The sequence below is a fragment of the Miniopterus schreibersii genome, assembly GCF_964146895.1.
Source record: "Miniopterus schreibersii genome assembly, chromosome: 3".
In the NCBI taxonomy this organism is placed as follows: Eukaryota; Metazoa; Chordata; class Mammalia; order Chiroptera; family Miniopteridae; genus Miniopterus; species Miniopterus schreibersii.
Window position 1 is genome coordinate 101,464,165 of NC_138103.1, and position 21,863 is coordinate 101,486,027.

The 21,863-nt window shown below is 48.0% G+C and overlaps 1 protein-coding gene across 3 annotated transcripts in view; it reads left to right on the plus strand.

Moving 5' to 3' along the window:
- Positions 1–21,863, plus strand: part of PARP8 (poly(ADP-ribose) polymerase family member 8) — a 129,141-nt gene that overhangs the window by 84,556 nt on the left and 22,722 nt on the right. For all 3 annotated transcript variants that reach the window (XR_013998385.1, XM_081131399.1, XM_081131400.1), the window contains exons 7-15: positions 608–702; positions 7,492–7,552; positions 7,990–8,080; positions 10,733–10,799; positions 13,215–13,340; positions 14,275–14,839; positions 16,278–16,328; positions 16,432–16,527; positions 19,740–19,832. Coding sequence is in view for 2 of the 3 variants with exons in the window: in XM_081131399.1 (XP_080987525.1) it covers positions 608–702; positions 7,492–7,552; positions 7,990–8,080; positions 10,733–10,799; positions 13,215–13,340; positions 14,275–14,839; positions 16,278–16,328; positions 16,432–16,527; positions 19,740–19,832 (1,245 nt within the window). In the remaining variant the exon portion in view is untranslated. The remainder of the gene's footprint in view (positions 1–607; positions 703–7,491; positions 7,553–7,989; positions 8,081–10,732; positions 10,800–13,214; positions 13,341–14,274; positions 14,840–16,277; positions 16,329–16,431; positions 16,528–19,739; positions 19,833–21,863) is intronic.

Sequence of the window (21,863 nt, forward strand, 5' to 3'; positions counted from 1 at the left end):
GGACATGGGAACGGCAGAGCCGTGTGGGCATCTGTGTAAAAGAATTCAGGATGTTCCAGGACGATGCTAACGTTTGAGCCGAGCCGTCCGCGTTGGGGGTACGGCCCTGCGAGCGCCTTGTCCCGCTTCTGTGACTGCTCGCTCTCTAGGCTCCGTGCCTCGGGCGCATTAGTGGGAGGACCGAGCACGCGGAGGCGGGAGGCGGATGCAGCCCTTCCCGCGGCGGGCGCTGGTCCCGGGGACCCTGACCGACGTCACCCTGGCGCCGTGCACAGCAGTTCCCGGGTCCGACGCTTGTGTACGCGGCTAGTTCTTGCAGGGGAGAAGGGAAGGCTTTTCTTCCGTCTAGAGGGTTTTCCGGTTGCCTGCCACGCACTTATTTCAACCCTTTTCACATTTACGTTTTCTTCACACCGAAGTAGTCTGGCTTGACTTCTGATGCCAGACGTAAGCACTTTGGTGAACATACAGCGGCATTATCTGTGTTTTTTAAGTGAAGGCGGCAGAGAAAGCGCCCATCTCCGGACCTGTCCAAGGGATGGCTTGAGGGTCGAGTCGGTTGACTCTCTCCCTCGCCTGCGTCACCCCAGAACTGTCCCTCCCGCAGGTGAACTACGACGGGGAGCTGCACAAGCACCCGCAGCTCGAAGCCGACCTGTCGGCCGTCCGAGAGATCTACGGGCCACATGCCGTTTCTCTCAGGTAAACAAGCACCGGCGGTGAGTAAAAATTAAAATGACCGGGTGAGTCATGGGGACTTGCTGTTGGAGCGATTTAAGTGGAAATTTTCTTGGGCTTAATTACATTTAAAAATATTTGGGAGATTCTAGTGTGTGTCTTGTTCAGAATGGCATCTTCATGGCTGTGTGGGGTTTTTTTGTGGGCTTTTTTGGTAGATAGTTCAAGGTTGCATTGACTGCATTAAAAAATTAGTAATTTAGGAGAGTAAATTTGATAAAACATCAGTCTTAAGTAGTGTCATAATCAATTCTGGTAATAGATTGGGCCAGCTGGCTCCATGCTGTTATCATAACACATTCGTGTGAGCAATAAAAGTAAGTAGTGCATAACCGCTGGTAACCAAGTCACACTAGGATATGTTATCTGGGCCCTCAAAACAGAAAGGGGAAAAAGACATAAAATTGCACCGTGTTTATCTGAATGGCATGTGTTTGTTTCTCCAGTAACTTAATATATTATTTGGTGGTACATTTCTAGACCATTTTTACTAGTTTTAATTATTCAGAAGAGCCCACCCTCCTGAGTTACCTTTCTTTCCTCTCCTTAATTTAAGAAAACCCCTTCGCTACCACCGTGGTGGTTTCCTCCCACGAGCCAGATCTGGCTATTTCAGGTTCCCGGTCTTTGCCTGAAGGGTCGCCTGCAGTGCCCATGGGCTCCAGGCCCTCGCCCAGCCTGACCTCAGCCCCAGCCTTTCCCACCCAAACCAGACTGTCCCTGTCGTGCACCTGTGCTCTGTTCCACGTGATCTGGGCATTAGCACGAGCAGTTTTCTTACCAAGGAGTGCTTCCCTCTCCAACCCCCTGCGGTGTTTATTCAAGCCCAGTCCAAAGGTCAGCTTTGCTTTGAGCCCTCTGTGGTTCCCCAGTACAGCTTAGTTATCCTGCGCCCTGGACGCCCATCACATCTGGCTCTCACCCCATTCGCTGTCCTTCTCACATCTTGTCGTTTATTGGTTTACTTCCTCCCCTCTCCACCCTGAAGTCTGCGGGTGCTGGGGGGACGCCCTTCTGTGTTGTTTGCTTTACTTTGGTTTGGTTTTCAGTCCTGCTTGTGTTCCGGTGTTTGGCACAGCACAGGCCCATCTGCAACTCAGACTGGTGGATTCTCGGTGGCTTTCGGCGGACACGTCCAGATTTTGAGAGAGCAGACAAGCACTTTCCCTCAGGAAGTGCAGTGCAGCTCTCATTGATTTAAAACTCCAAGTGTCTTGTTCTCACTGCAGAAACAGAAACTCGCCACCACCTGCAGCCTAGATAAGCTGGGGTTGAAACCCAAACCCTCTCTCCCTGCCTCCAGGAGGCTTATGAAGCTGTGACTGACTGAGAGCAACTAGGACTATGTTGGGAAAGCAAGTCTTTGCAGCTTTCCAAGTCTGAGCACATTAGCTGCAACGGTTTCGTAGTTGATCCCCGCTGTGGTTCCAGGGTCGAGACTGTGGATATTCAGTGAGGGTTATAGAATGAATAAATGAAGAGGGAAATGTGAACTATCGATAAATGGCCCAAAACAAGGACTAATTTTCTAACTTTGCTTGAAAGCTTAAAACTTTAATCACAATAATTTAAACCCCCCCCACGCAAAAAAAAAATAATAATAATAAGCCTGTGGGATATAGTTAATCTTACAATACAACACTGACGTCTCCTTCTTTCCTTTGAAGTACGTATTTTTGTTTGGAGGACTACCTTAGCGCAGACGGACTGCTTTTATCGTTTAAAACTTTTTTAAACACATTATTTCCACGCTGTCTAGACCTCAACTATACCGTCACTTATATATGGACTTTTTCCCCAGGCATTTGTTAAACACCTATGATCATCTCTATTGGTATTTTCCATTATTAACAAAATTATTGATAATTTATCAACTGTTGGAATTAAGATGAATATTTGGAACTTGATTTAAATGAAGTATCTAGAGTGATGCATGGCTGTGATTAGTTTCCCCCGTGTGTATTTCACGTACCAGTTTTGATCCGTTTCAGACCTTAATGGGCACCAGCCGTGTTCTTGGCTGCTCTAGATTTTCTCCAGATCCTCTCTAGATTTCCTCCAGCTACAGAGGACGTTTCCAGAATAAACAGCCTCCCAGAGGCCTAATGATGTGAAGGTGAATCTCAGCGGGGCGGGTTTGATTTGCTTAAATCAGAATGAATTTACCGTCTAGTCTCAAATACCGAGGACTGGACACCTGGGAGACGGAGGCGTTAGGCATAAGGTCTTGGATTCCCCTTCCTTGCAAAGTTCCAAGTCTGTTGAAAACAGACTGTTCTAATTAGCTGTTCTCTCACTTAATTGAGGTTTATAAGAACTTAATGGAGTTTGAAGAGCAAAAGTACCTCAATATGCATAATAGGCTCTTTGGTGTCATTTTTTTTAATGCTACATGTAATGAGGAGGGCAGCTAAGCACATCCGAGGTCTCGCTGTAAGAGACGGAAACAAGGGAGAAGGCCCCGATGGAGGCAGAACCATCCAGAAAGGGTGAGGGAGGGTAGAGGAAAAGCCGCTGATGGTAAACGTATGAACGTCGGTGATTTCCGCTCTACCGGGCCATGTCTGAGGGCAGAGCACTGGCTGTGTTGAGCCACACTCGTGACCGGGGCGGCAGTTCTGACGCAGAGGCTCCTGTGGGGGACGGGAGTCAGGTCCCTGCAAACGAGACTAACCTGTGATTGTTCTGAACGTGTCTCACCTTGAATCGTGCCACAAAATGAGGTCGTTTTAAGTTTTTCATTATAAATGTACTCCTATAGTCGCGTACTTATAGGAAAGTATTGATTGGTGCCATCTGAAAACAATTTGAGATTAATATTTTTAGGAAGGGAGGGACTTACAAGTCACAGAATTCTCACTGGGTCTGAACAAAGCGACCCTGATATGTGCTTTCGGGGTTTCAGACTCAGCCCCTAGGACACTCGCTTTGCTCTGTGACACACCATCTTCCACTTGAATTTGAAGCCATCTGAGTAACAGTCTGCCCTTTGTATTGTGGCTAATGCTTACTGTAGGTCAGAAGACGGCAAGATTGTCACTTGTGTGTTTCGATTGTTTTTTGTGGGCATACAATGGTAACAGGGCCTTTAGGAGTTGATATTTGTAGGGCAGGGCGTGCTGGGGAGTTTTTAAGATTCAAGGAGGCGATACTGCTATACTTGGGGCCACCACCCGAACATGGATCTCCGGGGGGGGGGGGGGGGGGAGGAACGTTAGACGGGGCCACAGAAACCGGGGTGGAGCCTTTAACTTCTCTGTGATTCTAGATTTCCTCCGCGGTGGCCACCAGGACCATGCGGAGACCTGGTCCTCCTCTGGCACACGGCGAGGCTGTGTTTCCCTGCCCTTCTCACGTCTGGCGTGGACACACACTGGTTTGGGGCCGTGCAGTGTGAGCGTGAGTGCTGGGGTGGGGACCCCGTGTCTTCTCTGCCCCTTAGTGCCCAGTGAGCCCACCACTGGCTCTGTAGTTACCGTGTGGTGTGGGCAAGGTATACGTCCTGCTTTGCTGTAAAACACTGAGATTTTGAGGCTGTTTCTTACTCCCACCGTAACCTGCATTGAAGAATGTCTTTCATCAAAAGACCTTGGGCTGGAGGTTTGAGGAGTCCTTTCCAGGGTATCGTGGCCCCCTCTTGCCTCTGCAGCCTAGGGAAGGGCGCTCTGACTCTGAGAACCGGGGGGAGGTGTTGGGGGGCGGGGGGAGCACGGAAGAGAGAAACACGGCGCGTCGTATTCTTCCAGAAATGCTGGCGCGTATCCTAAATGCAAGCTTCAGAAGTGTCAGACCCCAGGCGGTTCACCTCTGCTCCCAGGGCCTGGGCTGTCTTCAGGCGGAACCGAGGTGTTTACGCTGAGGACAGAGCTGTAGCAACTGCACCTCTTACTCGGTTTTAGACGGGCTTCCTTTCTTATCCGGGCTTCATTTTTCAGTTCCCCTCCGCCCCGCCATCCCTAGAGAAATGCGTAGCCACTTCGGGTACAGTCTTGCAGATGCTTTAACCTGCCCAGGTTTCTCCCTGACGGCTGAGTCTGCGTATTTCCTGGCCCATTCACAAGCGTCTCTCCCACACTGAGCGAAAAGCACACATCGAGGAGGCGCGTGGAGCTAGACAGGCGAGCTGTTGAGTGTCAGAGGCCGCGGGAAGGTGTCTGCATCATCACAAATGCATTTCTCCTCAAAATATCACTGACCAGGTTGTTGGAGGCAGAAATAACTACGTAGCAATCGGGGCTTATTTCCCAAGAACCTTGGGTAGAGTTTCCTGTATGGGAGTGTATACGTATAATTTCCTTGACAGTTATTGAAGGAAAGCTGGTTATCTAAAATATGTGCTTATAGCCACTTTGTTAGTACTGGGTAATTTCTAAAAATCACATTTAAGTTTTCTCTGATTATTCAGTGTTCATTTCCTCCCCAAGTTCTGCTGTTACGTACATTCTTCCAGGCGACAGTTTGCATGCACTGCATTGGGGGGTGCTTGTAGGTCGCGGCTTCTTTGCTCACTGGCGTCTTCGGATCGCTGTCCGCTGTCTGCCCCCATCAGCCTTGCTGTGGGTATTTACTTTTTACGCTTATGAGTCACTTGCTGGTGTTCACAGTCAGCACGTTATGACCACTGGGTCGTGGGCCCTGTTTTTGAGTGGTGCAAATGGTGCCATTCATGAGCTGCAGATGGTGTTTGGTTTTTTAAAGGGCTGTGGGAAGAAAACCCAAGAGGGATCCATGACAGAGGCTCTGCGTGGCCCGAAAAGCTGGAATAGTTACTGTCTGACCTTCCCAGGAAGGTTGGCCGAGCCCCGAACTGGAGGCCCGGATGGAACGGCTCATGGGCCTGGTCCTTATCCCTGTCGCCCTTTCTGTGTAATTCGCAGCTGAACTGGCACGTTTTTGTATCTAACCTTGCGCATCATGTCTCAGTGTGCACAAGGTCATAAAGGTTCTTGCAGTAACACAGCTGTTTGGACACGTGCAGTTTTAAAAACTTGCCCTGTGAATAGTTTTTAGCCCTTTCCTTCCAACCTTTAGAAGAATTTCCAGGGAAGAATAAAAAGGACCGTTCTGCACATGGTGAAAGTGCGCTGAGTGTTCACACATTTCGAAGGGGGAAAGCGGAGAGGCCAAGTTATTCTGTTTTAAAATGCGGCAAGTTTTGACCTACATGTCAAAAGTAAACAGGCTGCCAGCGGTTGAGCATCGACTTAGGATCCAGGAGGTCACGGTTCGATTCCTGGTCAGGGCACATGCCCGGGTTGCGGGCTCGATCCCCAGTCGAGGGCGTGCAGGAGGCAGCCGATCAAAGACTCTCTCATCATTGATGTTTCTCTCTCTCTCTCTCTCCCCTCTCCGTTCCTCTTTCTGAAATCAATAAAGGTATATAATTTTTTAAAAAAGTAAAAAGACTACCTGGATTCTTTTATGCATTGAATTACATAAACCATATAATCATTAAAAATTCTCTGAATCCCATAAAAGTGGCACAATTTTGTACTATATTAGCATTTCCTGAATATATGTGTGATATACAAACGTTTTCATTGAGTACGTACTATGTGCCAGATACTGTGCTTGACAGTGTTGAAATTGGGCATGAACTAAGCACCTGTCTTTCCCTCTGACTTCTTATCTGCCCTTTGGCAAACTGTACTTTCCTAAGCCTCAGTTTTCTCATTTGCAAATGAGGATAGCAATGGATTTCTTGTCCCCGGAAGGCTATGATGAGACCCTAATGAGACCATTCGTTAATGTCCGACCTGGTTTCCAACACAGAGTGTAGCTTATTGCACATTGAACTGAGTAAGCACCTGTGTAAATAAATAGGACAAATGCATTCAAATCCCAGCTCTGTTCAGAGTGATGGTGACTGACTGACTTTACCACCTGGGCCCTCGGTTAGTGCATGTGTGAATTAGTGCATATGAGCACATGTGTGTAAAGTCTTGAGACCAGCTTCTTGCACAAAGTCCTCAGTAAATATTGACCATTGACTTCCATCATTACTGCTGTGTTTATAGTTGTCTCCCTCACTAGGTCTAGCATTTGTAACCAGAATTTTATAAAAATATCACATATAGAGATGTGTGTATATGGAGAATATAAAAACCGGTTTTTTTTATACTCTCTTGTAAACTTTGAAACAAATATGCTGGTTTGTGGCACTCCCCGGGCTGGAGAAGAGTTGGTCTTCAGAATATTTTCACATGGAACATAACGGTTACTTGTTTCAACTCTGATCTGTCAGGCTTTTAGAGCTGCCTGTGAAAACAGTGAGATCTATGAGGCAGACACCTGGACCCGTTTCAGAACCGCTGATGTCTAACATGGAAGGAAAATTCGTGGGCATGTGGTTGTGGCAGGAAACTCTTTCCCTCCCCTTCTTTGTGTCAGAAACCCCTTTTTGCCCCCCAGAAGCAGCTCTGTGTCCTTATGGAGCACAGAACAGGGAAATCACATGAGAAGATTGTTTAATTGGCCCCAGAGAACCAGGGACGCTCAAAACGATGGACCGAACAACTGTTGAACTGATGCATATGCACGTGGTAAAGATGGAAAGATGACTACGTGGTACCAATAGGTCACGGGAGACAGCAGTCCAGCAGGTGGAGTTAGTTGATTCAGGCCCACAGTCATTTCTGAGCCATCTGGAAGTCAGGGATGAGAATTCATGATTAGATTTTTAATTTAAAATAGCCTAGGACAACACCGTCTTTTAAGGAAATCAAAAATATTGACGCTAATCTTCGCTTGCAGGGAGTATGGAGCCATTGATGACGTAGATATTGATCTGCACGTCGATGTCAGCTTTCTTGATGTAAGTACCAAGTGACGCAGCGTTTAAAAAACGCTTACTTTTATAGGAGGAAGTCTAATTTTTGTTTCTCTTATAATGCTATTAGTATCGTATTGACTTTTCCAGGGTGATTTATGAAGAAATGCTTTGGTTGAAGAAACAGATTTTATGTATATATGTATTTGTGTCAGTTCTTAAATATACTCTGAAATGTACAGGCTCTTAGTATAGTACTTCAGTATTTCGTACATTTTCATTTTTATTTTCACATGAGAAGGCAAAAATTGAAAGTACTTTGGTTTTCTTTTCACAAACCAGTAGGTTTTGTGATCATTTGTAGGCCTTAATGATTTATGCATTTATTCAAAATAAGTTAGAAAGTATTTTTTAATTGGGAAAATGCATCAGTAACTCTAAAAGATGACTGATTTGTCTATAAAATGTATTTATTGGCACAGGAGGAGATTGCGGTGGCTTGGGAAGTGATTCGAACAGAGCCCATAATTGTCCGACTACACTGCTCACTTACGCAGTATTTAAATGGCCCAGGTTGGTTTTATTTCTCTATCCTTTTTAGTATTATTAGCTAGTTGTGCATTAAGCAAAATGACCATGCATTTGGTAATTCTGAGTGTAATTGTAGCTATCTTGATAATGACGTTTAAATACACTTGTGTCCTAAATAACAAAGATTTATTGTCACTATAACCAATGGAAAGAGAAACATATAACATTTAGTTGTATAGATTTTAGAGGTTGACAGGTTGCTGTGAAATAAGCACATTAAAACCTAAAAGAAAACTTTGCGTAAGTAGAAGCCCAGTGAGAATATGCTGGGCAGCCCTTAGATTTAATTAAGCCTCTGATTCTGAGGTCTAATTTTAAGGCATATTTTCCCACCTTTGATTGCTGGTGAATTTAGTGTAGGTGTAACTTATTTCTGGTTTTGAAAATGGAGATTATAGTATTTTTGTTTTCCAGTACCTTAAGGGATGGTATTACTGTATCTCAACTGATAGCTATTGAGGACACAGGATCCTATTATATCTTTCCCAGACTTACTGGCTTAAATTCCTTTTTTCCTGCCTGCTAACTAGGGTGCACACGTGCACCCGCTCCAAAACGTAGCGGCTTAAAACGGCTCACCCCTCGCCATTCTTTGGTGTGACAGACGTGGGAGTGCCCTGGCCGGCGACATTGCCTTGGGCGGGACAAACCGTGGTGTGACTTATGCCGCAGTGTTGCCCACAGGGCCAAGCTGAAGCTGGACCTGACCCTTTTCCTGTGTCCCCCTCCCGTCTGATATCAGTTACTGTCCTGGGAGTGGAGCGATTCCATAGTAAATTCTCTGCCCCCAGATCTTCACGCAGGCTCCAACCTGGCCTTAGATGGTGGGTCAGGGGGCAAGAACAGGTCAGCATGGGCCCCTGGAGGGCACCTGCCAGCCCAGCCCTTCAGAGAACTGCCCCGGGGCACATGGCTCCACCCTCATCTGCCCCCTGTTTGCAGATGTTAGTGGTGGTCCGCCTTAGCTCTCCCTCTTTCAGAGAATGGGGGGTTTGGGGTCGGCCCTGTAGGGCCCCTTCTGATGGCTCCATTTGCTCTGTTTGTGGCAGAATCCTCTGGAAGTGTCCCCCACGGGGGTGGTGGCGTTTCAAGCTCCAGTGCCTTTTGCTGGGTCCTGTCTCTATAAGGCTGGTGAGCCTGAGGCTCGCTCAGGACCTTGCTGTCGGACTAGCGAGTTTCCCCAGAGCTTATTATTTCTTAGTGGAAATTTGAGGGGAAAATATGGTTTAAATGGGCGCTAATGTGAAATACCTGACAGCAAGAGACAGTGATACTAAAAAGGAACATGTATCATATCATTTCCGAGAAAACAGTACGGTTTCATTTCTTTATGATTTGGATTATTGCAAACAAGTAGGAGGGGAGAAAGGATCTCGTGACTGTCTTGTATGTGGCCTTGAGGGTGTCAGCATTTATATTAAAGGGTGCGGCCGATCCCAGGCTGAGACTGACCCAGTTTAGGGCTCTCCTTGAAAGGCGTCCGTTCCCAGGCTTCGGGATGTGTGAATAATTCTCGTGGACTGTATTTGGCTGGAGCCGATCTGACGCTGTGTCTGCGAGTGAGCTGGGACGACAGGACTTAGAAATACGTCTCCTTACCCACCCTGAAGGCAGAGACAAGGATTATTTTCATCTCCCATGGGGGGGAAATACACCTGAAGTGAAAAGTCGCAATTGTTATGAGTCTTGGGATATTACATATTTTTTCCAGAATTGCTGGAATATAAATCTAGTTTCTGATCTCGAGGGCAGGGGTGCTTTTACTTGAACGTGGTGAACAGCATGCAAACATTTTCCTGCACAGATCATCCTGTGTTTGGTCCCTCTGTGTTTACACAACCCGAGTATTAGAGTGATTCCCACGCATCTTAAGCAGCCCTTCCCAACCTAAATGGCATGAGACAAGGGAAAATTGAATGACTTTCACCTTTTTTAAAACATGAAAATATTTTACTAGTATATTCTGTCAAATACTCTTTAACACCGTTGAATGATGAGTGCTGAGTGACTCCTTTGAGAGGTTATTATTAATCTCAAACGTAGTCACTAACTTACAGAAACGCGTGTGTCGGGTAAAAATACGAGGCCCCTGACATGCCTGCGGTGAACAGGAGGCCGCCTGTGCCTCACGCTCATGCTGCATTATTTTACTCCAGGAAAAGGAGCATGTCTGGCCCTGGCCAGGGGGCTCGGTTGGAGCCTCACCCCATACACCCCAGGGGGCGTGGGTTCGGTTCCCACTCGGGGCGAGTACAGGAGGCAACCAATCTGTTTCTCTCTCTCATCGATGTTTCTCTCTCTCTCTCTCTCTCTCTCTAAAAATTAATAGAAACATATTATTGGGTCAGGATTAAAAAAATGGTGTATGTATATACAAACCTCCTCTTTTCTACTGTGCTACACGTCACTGTTCACAACTAATACATATTTTTGAAGACCATTCACCATTATACGTTTATAAACACGTACCACACCTCAGTCTAACATAACAATCAGGAATGGCCTTCGGCTCCCTGCCGAAAGCATGGGAGCGACCATCGCGCGGTGCCCGCTGTTTCCGACTGTGTACGTTACGTATGGTGTGTAAATATGTGAGCCCCCCCCCCATCTCCACACTCCTCTCCTCTCTCGCAGTGCCCACTGTCGACGTCTTCCAGATTTCCACCAAGGAGCGGTTTGGGTTGGGGCATCAGCTGAAAAAGTAAGTTTTCCCCAAAACAAAAACTCAACTTCCGTTCAGGAGAGCTGAGTTCTCGCCGCGCTGATCATTCCCCCCACTTTTACTCAGTGCGGGCTCCCGAGGGCCCCCCCGGGAGAGGAGGCCGCTGCGACGCCCAGCGCTGCGCCGGGAAGTTAGCCGGCCGAGCTTGACGTCGGGACTGGGCCGGCGCCTCCTGTGCTCCCCAGGTTCACTTCTGCCTCCAGCCCCTGGCGCTGCACCTGGGGGGCTGTGCTGGGTGCACCCAGGTCCCCGAGTCTCTCCCGGGGACCAACCGGAGGAAGCGAGCACGTGGGCGTGTGTCCTGTCTGGTTCTGCCCGGCGAGGTCACCATGAGCTGACCCATCAGCCCCGGAAGCTCTGCTGTCAGCTCCCGGCTGCAGCCTTCGCCAGACTGTCTCCCTCATGGGTCCTGGAGGTTTCCTCTGCTTTCTGTGGTGCTCAGAGGTGGTGACAGTTCTGCGGAGACGGGCCCTCGACCCCCACCCTGTCCGCTGCTCCCACACCTACCCCTTTGAAACGCTCCCTCTGAAAAGAAACCCTGTGCTTTCAGTTGGGACTTCGACTCATCCAGTTGATCTCTTGCAAACAGAAAATTCCCCAACTCGAGCTGACTGGAAGTCCAGGGTTATCTTCCATTAGTCACAGTCAAAGCAGGAACTTAGTAGATTCCATACTTACTAAAATACCAGCTTTAAGAATTTGCACTTCGAGAGCCTTCCAGGATTATTTATTCTGAATATGCAGATTCCACTTGAGTGTAAATGTACGGTGTGGGCCCTCCCTCCGCAAGGATGCCGTCTGCACGCTCACCTCTGTCTTGAGGAAATTTAATCGGGCGACGATTCATACGAGGCAGCTAACCCAGATCTGCTTGGGACAGAGGGTGGTGTCACTGGGGGTTCCAGATGGAGACGGGAAAATGATGACTCTCATATTACTGTTACATTTAAGTCTTGGATGAAAAAAATCTTCAAAGTTTAAGTGTCAAATGAAAACCTTCTCTTGTCCTGGGCCCTGAGGTGAGTTCACTGCGAATTGGAATTATGCAGCACTGAGCACAGGTTCACGCCTTCCTACCTGTACAGCTAAAAAGGCCCAGAAGGAGTCCGTGCTTGGCAGCCACACTGGCAGAGACTGGGCCGCGGGTCTGGGGGCCGCCCTGTCTGGTGATCTGAGTTAGTCGGTAGGACCTGAGGGACACTGAGAAATTCCTGTTGGCTTAGCGCCAAGAGCCACACTGCCTCTTTGAACAGCACGTGTTCGTGTGCACCCGCGTCAGGTCGCATCCGATAACACAGGCCGGTCGCCTTGCCGGCTAACGCAGGCAGGCGTTTCCTCGCCGTGTTTGTGCATGTGCAGTGTAGCCGCTGTCTGCGGGTGTCCCGAGAATCCAAGAGAAAGGGTTCATACGGTCCTCTCCTGGTGTATGGCAGATTGTAAACAAGTAGTGGTCCCATTTTCCCGTTCCCAAAGCGATCTGGGTGAAAACGCGCGCAGTGCCAAGCTGACTCGAGAGGCAGCCGGCGTGTTTCATTCATTGCACACATAGCGTTTAACTGTGGAAGTTCCTGTCTGCGTGAGTATCAGACCTGAAGGGACCGTTGCCACCTGGAAGGTGGGGCCCAGAGAAGCGCCTGCAGCTCAGGCCCCTCGGGAGCAGGGCTGGTCCACGCGCACGGCCGCCCTGCGGGATTCGCTACCGCGGAACAGCGCAGAGCGTCGTGACCCAGGGCCCGTTGAGCTCAGCGGTTACCACATTCCCGCCTTATAGTAACTAAGTTCTTTAAAATAAAAACCCATTGTATTTAAAGGAGAAATGAGCTGTGCTGAAGGTAAAATTTGCTAGAATCAGATTCCTCCGTGGAGCCCGTTTCACCCGGCTTCGTTTTACTTAGGAGCAGACAGTTTTGTTTTGTTTTGTTTTACTTCTTATGAAGAAAACCACATAAGCAAAGTAAGTAAAAAGAGACTGACGTTGCTTGTGTGTTAATAAGTAAAATTGCAATTATTAACAACATTTTCAAACTATATTCCTGGCACCAACAGAATAATTCAGATTTTTTAAATTTATGTTTTCCGCCTTCAGCAAACATCGTCGATCCAAGGGCCGTCCTTTGTGATCGTGATAAGCCTCTCTTCTCTCATCAGTTCTCCTGTCGTTTATAGTTTAGTTCTATCACAGTAACTTAATAATAACAATGCACAAAGTCATAAGCCTTTTCCCCATGACTCTCTTTACGTGCAAAGACATCTTGTATGGCTCTGAAATGAAGCGTCTCCCTGGCCGCTGTGCGTGTGTTTTCCTCCGACGCTCGCGTCCTCCGCGTGGTAAAGACCGGAACCTCGCCGCGCGTGGCCGGGCACGGTGCTAACAGGCTCGCTCTGGGTCCGCAGGATCATGCAGACGTTCGTCACCCAGCAGTGGAAACAGAGCAAAGAGAAGTCGAGCTGCCTGCACACCAAGAAGCTGTCCGAGAAGAAGGTGAAGTCCCCCCTGCATTTGTTTTCTACCCTGCGCAGGTGGGTACGGCAGCCACGTCCTGCGCTGCTAAACGCTGAGCCTGTGACCCCGTTGTATTCGGCCCAGAGCACCCTTTCTGTCCCCTCGGCGCCCGTGTACCCTCCTCGCGGCTTCCGAATGGCCGGGACACCTGCCGTTGGTCAGAAGCATAGGTGTCCCTTAGCGTCCTGTCTGCTTCAGTTCACCCAGATCACTTCCTTTGCTTGCTTGCTTTTTAACCTTTATTGTTGAGAGTATTACGGATGCCACCCCTTTCCCCCCTTGCCCCGCTCCGCCCAGCTCCCGCCCCCCAGCCTTCACCTCCCTGTTGTCTGCTCATGGGTTGTGCGTGTATGCGTGCAAGTCCTCGCTCCTGTCCCGCCCCCTTCCCTCTGAGGCCTGTCAGTCTCTTCCAAGCGTCCATGCCTCTGGGTCTGTTTTATTCATCAGTTTATTTTGTTCATTAGATTTGTGTTTCTTGGTTTCAGAGAGAGGAAGGGACAGGGAGAGAGAGAAACATCAACCATGAGAGTCGTCGATCGGCTGCCTCCCGCACGTCCCCCCGTGGGGATCGAGCCCGCAGCCCGGGCACGTGTCCTGAGCGGGAATCGGACCCCGATCTCCTGGATCCTAGGTGGACGCTCATCCCCTGAGCCGTGCCAGCCCAGCTGGCATTGCTTTCTAATCAGAGTCTTCTCCACCTAAGTTACCTCGGTATAGGACTCTGGGATAAGCAGGAGGGGGAAAACCCCATAACCTCTTTTTGCTTTTCAGGAAAAATGCATTTCAGTTGCCGGGGTCCTTCTGCACGCTTCTGATTTCAGCTGTCGCTGAGTGGGCTGTGCGAAAACAAGGTGGTGGTTGCCACCCAGCTGAGTTGGGGCCTGACAGGCGTCCTCCACGGTCTGTCCTGCCCCTGATGGGCCCTGTACTAATTGTGGTTCAATTTTGAAGGTCGCCAAGTTACCCTCCCCCTGGCTGCGGCAAAAGCAAATCCAAGCTGAAACCCGAGCAAGACGGCATCTCCAAAACGCACAAGCTGCTGCGCAGGACTTGCTCAGGCACTGGCAAGGCCGAGGAGGCCTGCGCCACTAAGACGCACCGGACCTTCGGCCGCTCCCTGTCCAGCGACCCCAGGGCCGAGCAGGCGGTGACCACCCTCAAGTCGCACAAACTCTTGGCCCGGCCCTGCCCGGCCGCCGCCAAGCAGGAGGACTGCGTCCCTCTCAAGCCGCACAAGCTATTGACTCGGTCCTGCTCCGGGGACCCTCGCTGCGAGCACGGCGGCCCCGGCCTGAAGCCCCACAAGCTGCTGAGCAGGTCTTACTCCAGCAGCCTGCGCGTGGAGGAGCTCTACGGCCTGCGAGCCCACAAGCTGCTCGGCAAGGGCCCCGCCAGCGCGCCCCGGTCGCCCCGGGCCGAGCCCTTCTCGGAGCCCAGCTCGGAGGGCCGCAGGCTGTCCCTCACCTCAGGGCTCATGGGCATCCTGACCCCGTCCTGCTCACCGTCCCAGCCCGCTGTGCGTAACCGTTTCCACCCCCGGGGCTTCAGGGCTAAGCTCAGGTGCTCAGGACAGGTGTCTAGAGATCGGCAGGGCGCTCGCTGGGAGAGGAAAGAAGCAAGGTGGTTTGGGTAAATATTACGTTGCCCGCCAGACGTTTGCCGCTGGTACTGGAATGTTCGTTTTGGTTCTGAAAAAAAATAAATGTAGTGATTGATTTGAGGTCCAGGCCAAATGGTAACGAGAGCTACTGAAAATGGAAAGAAGTCAGCGGGGTTCGCAGAGCATCCTCTTAAGCAAGCTGCAGTCCCAACGCTTCATTCAGTAGGTTCACCTGGTCGCTAGTTTTCTCACATACTAGTGAAGGACAAGGCTGTCTGGTAATTAACTCTACGGTAACGTCCTTCCTGTTAGCCCAGGAGTTAACCTTCGCCGCGAACAGCGTCGGTGGACGGCTGCACCTCTGCCTCAGCTGCAGCTGCTCTCGGTGCTGTGAATCCGGCCACTTTATCCTGAAGCTGTTTTGGGGGGAGAGGGGCCTGGGAGGTGAAAGTATCAAAGCCCAAGTACGCCGGGTGGTATTTATGGGGAGTCAGTCTTACACAAAACGGACCCCTGGAGTGGTTGCGTCATAGCCCGTTTCAGATGAGGAAGCAGACGTACCTTGTGTACGTAATTTACATAAAATAGCTGATACGTGTTTTGTTTGCCTTGGGTCAGCATGAGAGTGTCTCTTGGGTGGACCGTATTTAGCTCTTCACCGTTGATATGGATGCCCCTTGAAATAGATGAAGTTGCAAAATGGAAGAAGATACTATTTTTAGAAAGTTGTGTTTCTGGTATAAAGTTATTTCTCAAATTGTAAATTTTGCCATAAAATTCTCTTTGTGTTAAAAAATGTATTTGACTATGTTGATAATTTTACGTAGACGTCCCTTAAAGCACATTTCTCACCAAAGCGAGGTATTAGGACATATAGAAAATCGTGTCGAAGAGCCACATGAAAGGCTGCCTTAGTGTCCTCCGCATGGCTGAGCTGACGCGTAACGTAACAGCTCAGGGTTGGACGTGTTTCAGCGCCCGTCCTACGTGTCTTCGGAGAAATAATTCTGTGTCACTGTAATAAGGTTGGAACACTCTGAGGAGGTGGGAGCATTTGACAATGAGCCATGGAGCAAGTAGGTTTTTGCGATTAGGTAAAGGTGCCCATCGTTTTCACTGGGAGGTCAGGAAGGAAGAACATCCATGTAGTGCAGACAGAGGTCGCAGGGGCCATGGCAGAACCCGCTGTAGTTACAGAGGCTCTGCCTCCCGATGTCCTGTCAGCCGCTGAACTCCTGTTACAGGCGATCTTAGACCACATCTATATTCATTCAGGGTTGCACAAAATAAAAGGCCATAATTTACATATTTCCCCATTTAAACAATCATTTTCTTTTATTTTGCCTTTTTTTAGCCAAATGGTGCCAAATGCGCTCCAGTGCGAGACTGCGGCTTCCTCGTGCAGGTAGGAGCAAGAAGCCAGCTGCTGGAGAAACGCTTCAGTGTTAAGTGGGTGCTCCAGTCACTTGCGAGCCTGACCTATTATGTCTTGGTGTCGTTTCATTCAGACGATCGAGTTTGCTGAGCAGCGGATCCCCGTCTTGAACGAGTACTGTGTGGTTTGCGACGAGCGACACGTCTTTCAGAACGGCCCCATGCTCAGGGTCAGTTCTCGCGGGGAGAATGTCGGTGTTGGCGTAGAATATGGGTGAAGGGGGTTCAGGTATAGAAGTAAATAAGCAAATAACTGCATTTACAGTAAGTACGCCTTGTTGAGCAAACTATTTAATAAACAGAGTGGTATATGACTAGTGAATTACTGTTTTTAAAGGAATCCAAGCAGGAGCAAGTCGTGTTATGTTAGGAAAATATTTTTTATTGTATTTCCTGAATGTGCCTATGTGTCAGCTCTCTTTCCACCCATTTATCTATGTCTCTCATAGATCATTTATGTCATGCCGATGTAGATGCATACGGAGAGAGAGATATAGATGTGTATTTATGTATATATATAAACTTGTAAACAGTGTTTTTTCAAAGCCACACAAATTAAGATGCTTGCTATAGAGTGGAGAGGGTCGTCTTTATTCCAGTTAGAAGAGGAATATAGAAGCATGCAGAAAATCAGAATAAACTTTCAAAAAAATGCCAACTCACTGACACATTCAGGGCGTGACTGAGGGAGCATAGAAACATATAATTTGCTATTTTAATGTGTACAGTTTACTGCTTGTCAGTATATTCACAGTGTCGTAGAGCCATTACCACTCTAATTCCAGAACATTTCTATCACCCACAAAAGAAACCCCGTAACCGCTAGTGCAGCTCCCCCTCCCCCATCCCCTGCCAACCGCTAATCTACTTCCTATCTCTGAATTTGCCTGTTCTGGACGTTTCATGTAAATGGAACCATACATTATGTGGCTTTTTGTTTTGGGCTTCTCTGACTTAATGTTTTCAAGGTTCATCCATGTAACATGTATCTGTACTTGATTCCTCTATGTGGTGGAATCATGTTACATTATATGGATGTACGAGATATGTTTACGCATTTTTGGTTAATGGAATTACTGGGATATATGTTAACACTGTTTAATTTTTTGAGGAACCACCCAACTTTTTTTGTCATTTTATATTCTTAACAACAGAGGACGATGGTTCCAGTTTCTCCAAGTCTTCACCAACGTTTGTCATTTGCTGTTGTGTTGGGTTTTTTCAATTATAGCCATAATTATTTAGAAATGCCAGAATGCTCCAGTTTTCTCTTTTGCAAAGTTTATAAATGTCATTCTCAGGTTTGAGTTCGGATGTGCAACACTTTCTTTCGATCTGCATAAAACTCACAGTAACGTGAGGAGGGCTGTTCAGAGATGCCCGACCTCCCAGTTTGGCAGCGAAGTTTGACTCTTTATCAGAAAACCAAACCCAAACCCGACGATTGGTTCTCTGTACTTGGAAACCAACCCGAGTGTTAACACGGCAGCTGTTAGAACGGTGACCTCGTTCGCTCCTCCGGCCATGCGCGGGTCCCAGATCACTGCGCTGCGTGGCGTGGTCAGTCCTGGGAGTCCGTCCTCACCACTCGAGGATGATGCCCAGTCCAGCTAAGGCAAAGTCAGCTGAGAAACCTGAGAACCTAATTTTTGTGTATCCAACTTGACGGTGGCCTCAGACAAATATTCATCCCTAAGGTGCTTGTTTTCCGAGTGAAATTAATAATACCCGTTAAGGGTTGTGATCATAAAGAGTGTATGGTTACCTGGCAAGAGTATTGAAAACAGAACCTCTGTGTCTGTTACTTCCTCAGTGAACTTGGGGTAACTGGCACATGAATTAATAGCCGGGACCCCTAGTGATTCCCAGGGTTCACTTTCTCCCTGATTCTCACTTGCGTACAGTTTCACAGACACCAGTGTTAGTGTGTGACACTGTAGTAAACGTGCCACCAATGGTTGCTATTATTGTTTCAGACCATACCGTGCCGGAGAAAGTTAACAAAACAAAAGAAACAACCCAATGTTAGTGGGGGAATTGAGGCTCAAACACATACGACTTAGGTCACACACACAAAATAGAAGCTTAAGAGTGGATTAAACACTCAAATAAAAGAAATAGAAATTGCACAGTCTGCTCTCTGCATATACAGATACATTCCAAATAGTGTGCATTGCTTGAGTCTGGATGAACTTTCCCCATTAATTTCCTCCCCAAGGAAGCTTTTCCCGATGTTTCTGAAATGGAATCAAACTGCACATTTCAGGCTGACAAAGGAAATATATCAATTCCGCCCCCCCTGAAATCCTCTTAGGGGAGCGTCAGCCAGACGCCTGTGTGATTGGTCATGCTCTGTGTCCACAGAGCTGCCCCAGGAGCGTCCTTTGTGTCCCACGGGGGCCGCACGTCCCCCTGGTTGCCCGGTAGGCCAGTGGGCTGCTGGAAGGAGCCGCGGGGGGACGCCGCGCTAACAAATGCCTCTCTGCCGAGCGGCGGCGCCGTGATTGCCTCGCGCTAGGCGTCATCAGCTGCCCAATGCAGTGTGACTCAGGAGATAAGATAAATCAAACAGATGACACTGTATTGGATTTGAAAGATGAGAGCTGTTCCGAAGCCATCACACAGTGTATATTTTAGTGCCGTTGACTTCAGAAGGTTATTGAAGTCAAAAATCTTCGTGACAAAACCAATCTCCCAAGAGCTGGGGAGCAAGTGAGCAGAGTCGTGCTTCTTTCTTCCAAAGAAAATTACTGGGAATAGGTGGGATTCTCCTTCGTTTATTCGCTTTGCACAGGCTGGGGGTTTAACCTTGTTCTTTCGTCTGTCACCAGCGTAGGGGTCGGCCTCTTTATACAGCTCACGTGTAAATGTTTACTACGCAGGAGAGAGATGTTTCAGTTTAAGAATATTTTTATCTGATGCTAAATCATTCCTAGTGCAAGTGCCTACAACTCACTGAAAAGGATTTTTATTTATGTTTCTTTTTCAGAGATAGGAAGGGAGGGGGGGAGAGAGAGAGAAACATCACTGAGGAGAGTCATTGATCGGCCGCCTCCTGCACGCCCCCTGCTGGGGATGGAGCCTGTGCCCTGACCGGGAATCGAACCCTGACCTCCTGGTTCATGGGTCGGCGCTCAACCACTGAGCCACGCCGGCCGGGCTGAAACGGATTTCCTAACCACGTTCTTGACTTTATATCAGTCAGTGGCTATTTACCAATTGTGGCCTCCATACAGAAATTTTTTTTTAGGTAAAGGGATACAATTCCTTTCTTTCTAACACTCTAAAACTCTGCGTTTTCCATTCGTTAAACGTCACGTCATAAGCTTCGTTGAGGAACTGGAAGGTGGGCTAAGTGGCTGTCATTGCTCCCCCCCCGCAGCCCACCGTGTGCGAGCGCGAGCTGTGCGTGTTTGCTTTCCAAACCCTGGGGGTGATGAACGAGGCTGCCGACGAGATCGCCACCGGGGCTCAGGTAAGTGAAAACTAGAAAAAAGTTAAGGGAGTCCGGGCCATCCATATACAAAAACATGCTGTGCTATCCTATAATATTTTAACAAAACACAGTAGTGGCCGATTACCCACAGAATACGTCAAGTTATAAGTATATTTGTTGAAGGAGGTATCACATCAGGTTGTAAAATAAAAATGATTTGTTGAGTGGTGTGGGAAGAGATGACCTGCGGCCTGGGGGGAGTCAGTTTAGCTCTTTACTTTGGACTGTGTGTAAAACAAATTCCAAATGGCTTGAAGATCAGTTTTGTTTAAAAATGTTACACTCAAAGCAGAGGAGGTAAAACTGAGCGTGCGTGGCCTTGGTGGCGCCCAGCGTAATGCGTTTGTGCAGCGGTGGGCCTTGGATGAAGCCGTCCAGACGTGCTTCCTGTTTGTTCCTTGAAGAGACAGTGAGCCTTTAAGCTGAACATGAAGTTTATTTTGTCACAAACCTAATTACATGAAAACGCATAGAAATGGGAAAAGCTATGAAGGCATCGTAACAATAGTAGATGGAGTGAATGCACGATTCACAAATATGGACCCGTACTTCGTAAAGAAACATGAGAAAAATAGTGTCGCTAAAAATCGTATCAGTCTCTCGTTTATAGAACTCACAGAGATAGGCGGGGAAAATGATTGTGCAGCAGACCTACTGTCATTTTTTCAACAAGTACCAAAGGCCGGCTGTGTGACAAACAGGCCTCCCCCGGGAGGAGGGCACACGGTCCATACAGGCAGCCCGGCTGGGGACTGAGGCGCAGTCCCTTAAGCTGACTGTCTCACTGATTAACTGAACTAATATGATGGAACATCAAGGACAGTATTTGTGATAGGATGAGTTTTAAATGAAAGGTAATGCAAACAGTAGACCAGGGACCCTGTAAGATGTGAAAGAATGATGCCGTGACTGAGATAAATTTCAAACATAAACCTCGGTATCGCCCTACACCCCACATGCTTATATTTGGGTCTTAAAGGCACTGAGAATCCCTAAGCGAAGGAAATGACTGGGAGGGCTCCTCGTGGGTCCGATCATGAAAGCTTTTCTCATCCAAGGGAACTAATATTGCTTAAAAAAAAAAACCTGACAACCTTAATGTGTGCTAATTATTGCTATGTGAAAATAATTAAACTTTACACGGATGTGTGTGAATACACATACATGTATATTTACATTGCTCTGTGTGTGTGTGTAGTAATTCTTCAAGTAGTATAGTTGATATTTGTGCATTTTCCTGGATGTAAACTCTCCCTCAAACAATTTGAAAAGGGAAAGAATGAAAGCCTAGGAGTCAGAAGGGACATTGGCATCATGCTAACAGTAGGCCAGGCCAAGGCAATAATAGGTGCTTTTCCCCCTACTATTGAGGACACAGCTCTAAAAATAATGGTTCTTAAAGAGAAGTTAATTTGGGATCATATAATGACCGTTACAAAGCATAAGTACTCAGTCAGATCAATTTAGTGATTCAACTCTAAACATCAGTATCCAGACATCAGAGAATTTAGTGTTTCGACTCCAGAGTGAAATCTTTTCACTACCTTAAAGCAGGTACCCCAGTATTCTGGTCATAATCCTAAAGATTACAGGGAAACTGTTTTGCTGGACAGGAAGGAATTACGTCTCAGTAACTGGTGCATCTGCTGACTTCTGCATTTTATGTGGTGCCCTGGGTCGCTCTGGAGGCCAGGCTGGGACTAGTGTGGGATTCCGGGCCCCAGATGCTGCCTCAACCAGAACAGCTCTGTTTATTTCTTCATATATTGGCTCTCAAATTAAGATTTTCTTTGGAAAAAAGAAAAAGGGCCGCAATTGAAATGTTTGAAAGCCCCTAGTCTACAAACTGTGTTCACCCCTTTGCAGAATGCATTGCATATCTGCCGGCCAGGCCCGTGCATGCCTTCCTTACCAACCTGCACCTGAATTTCTCCTGATTTCTCATGTGCAAGGGCCCTGAGGCCTGTCATACCTGTATGTGTCTGCGTGCTGGGAAGAGGCGGGTGGAAG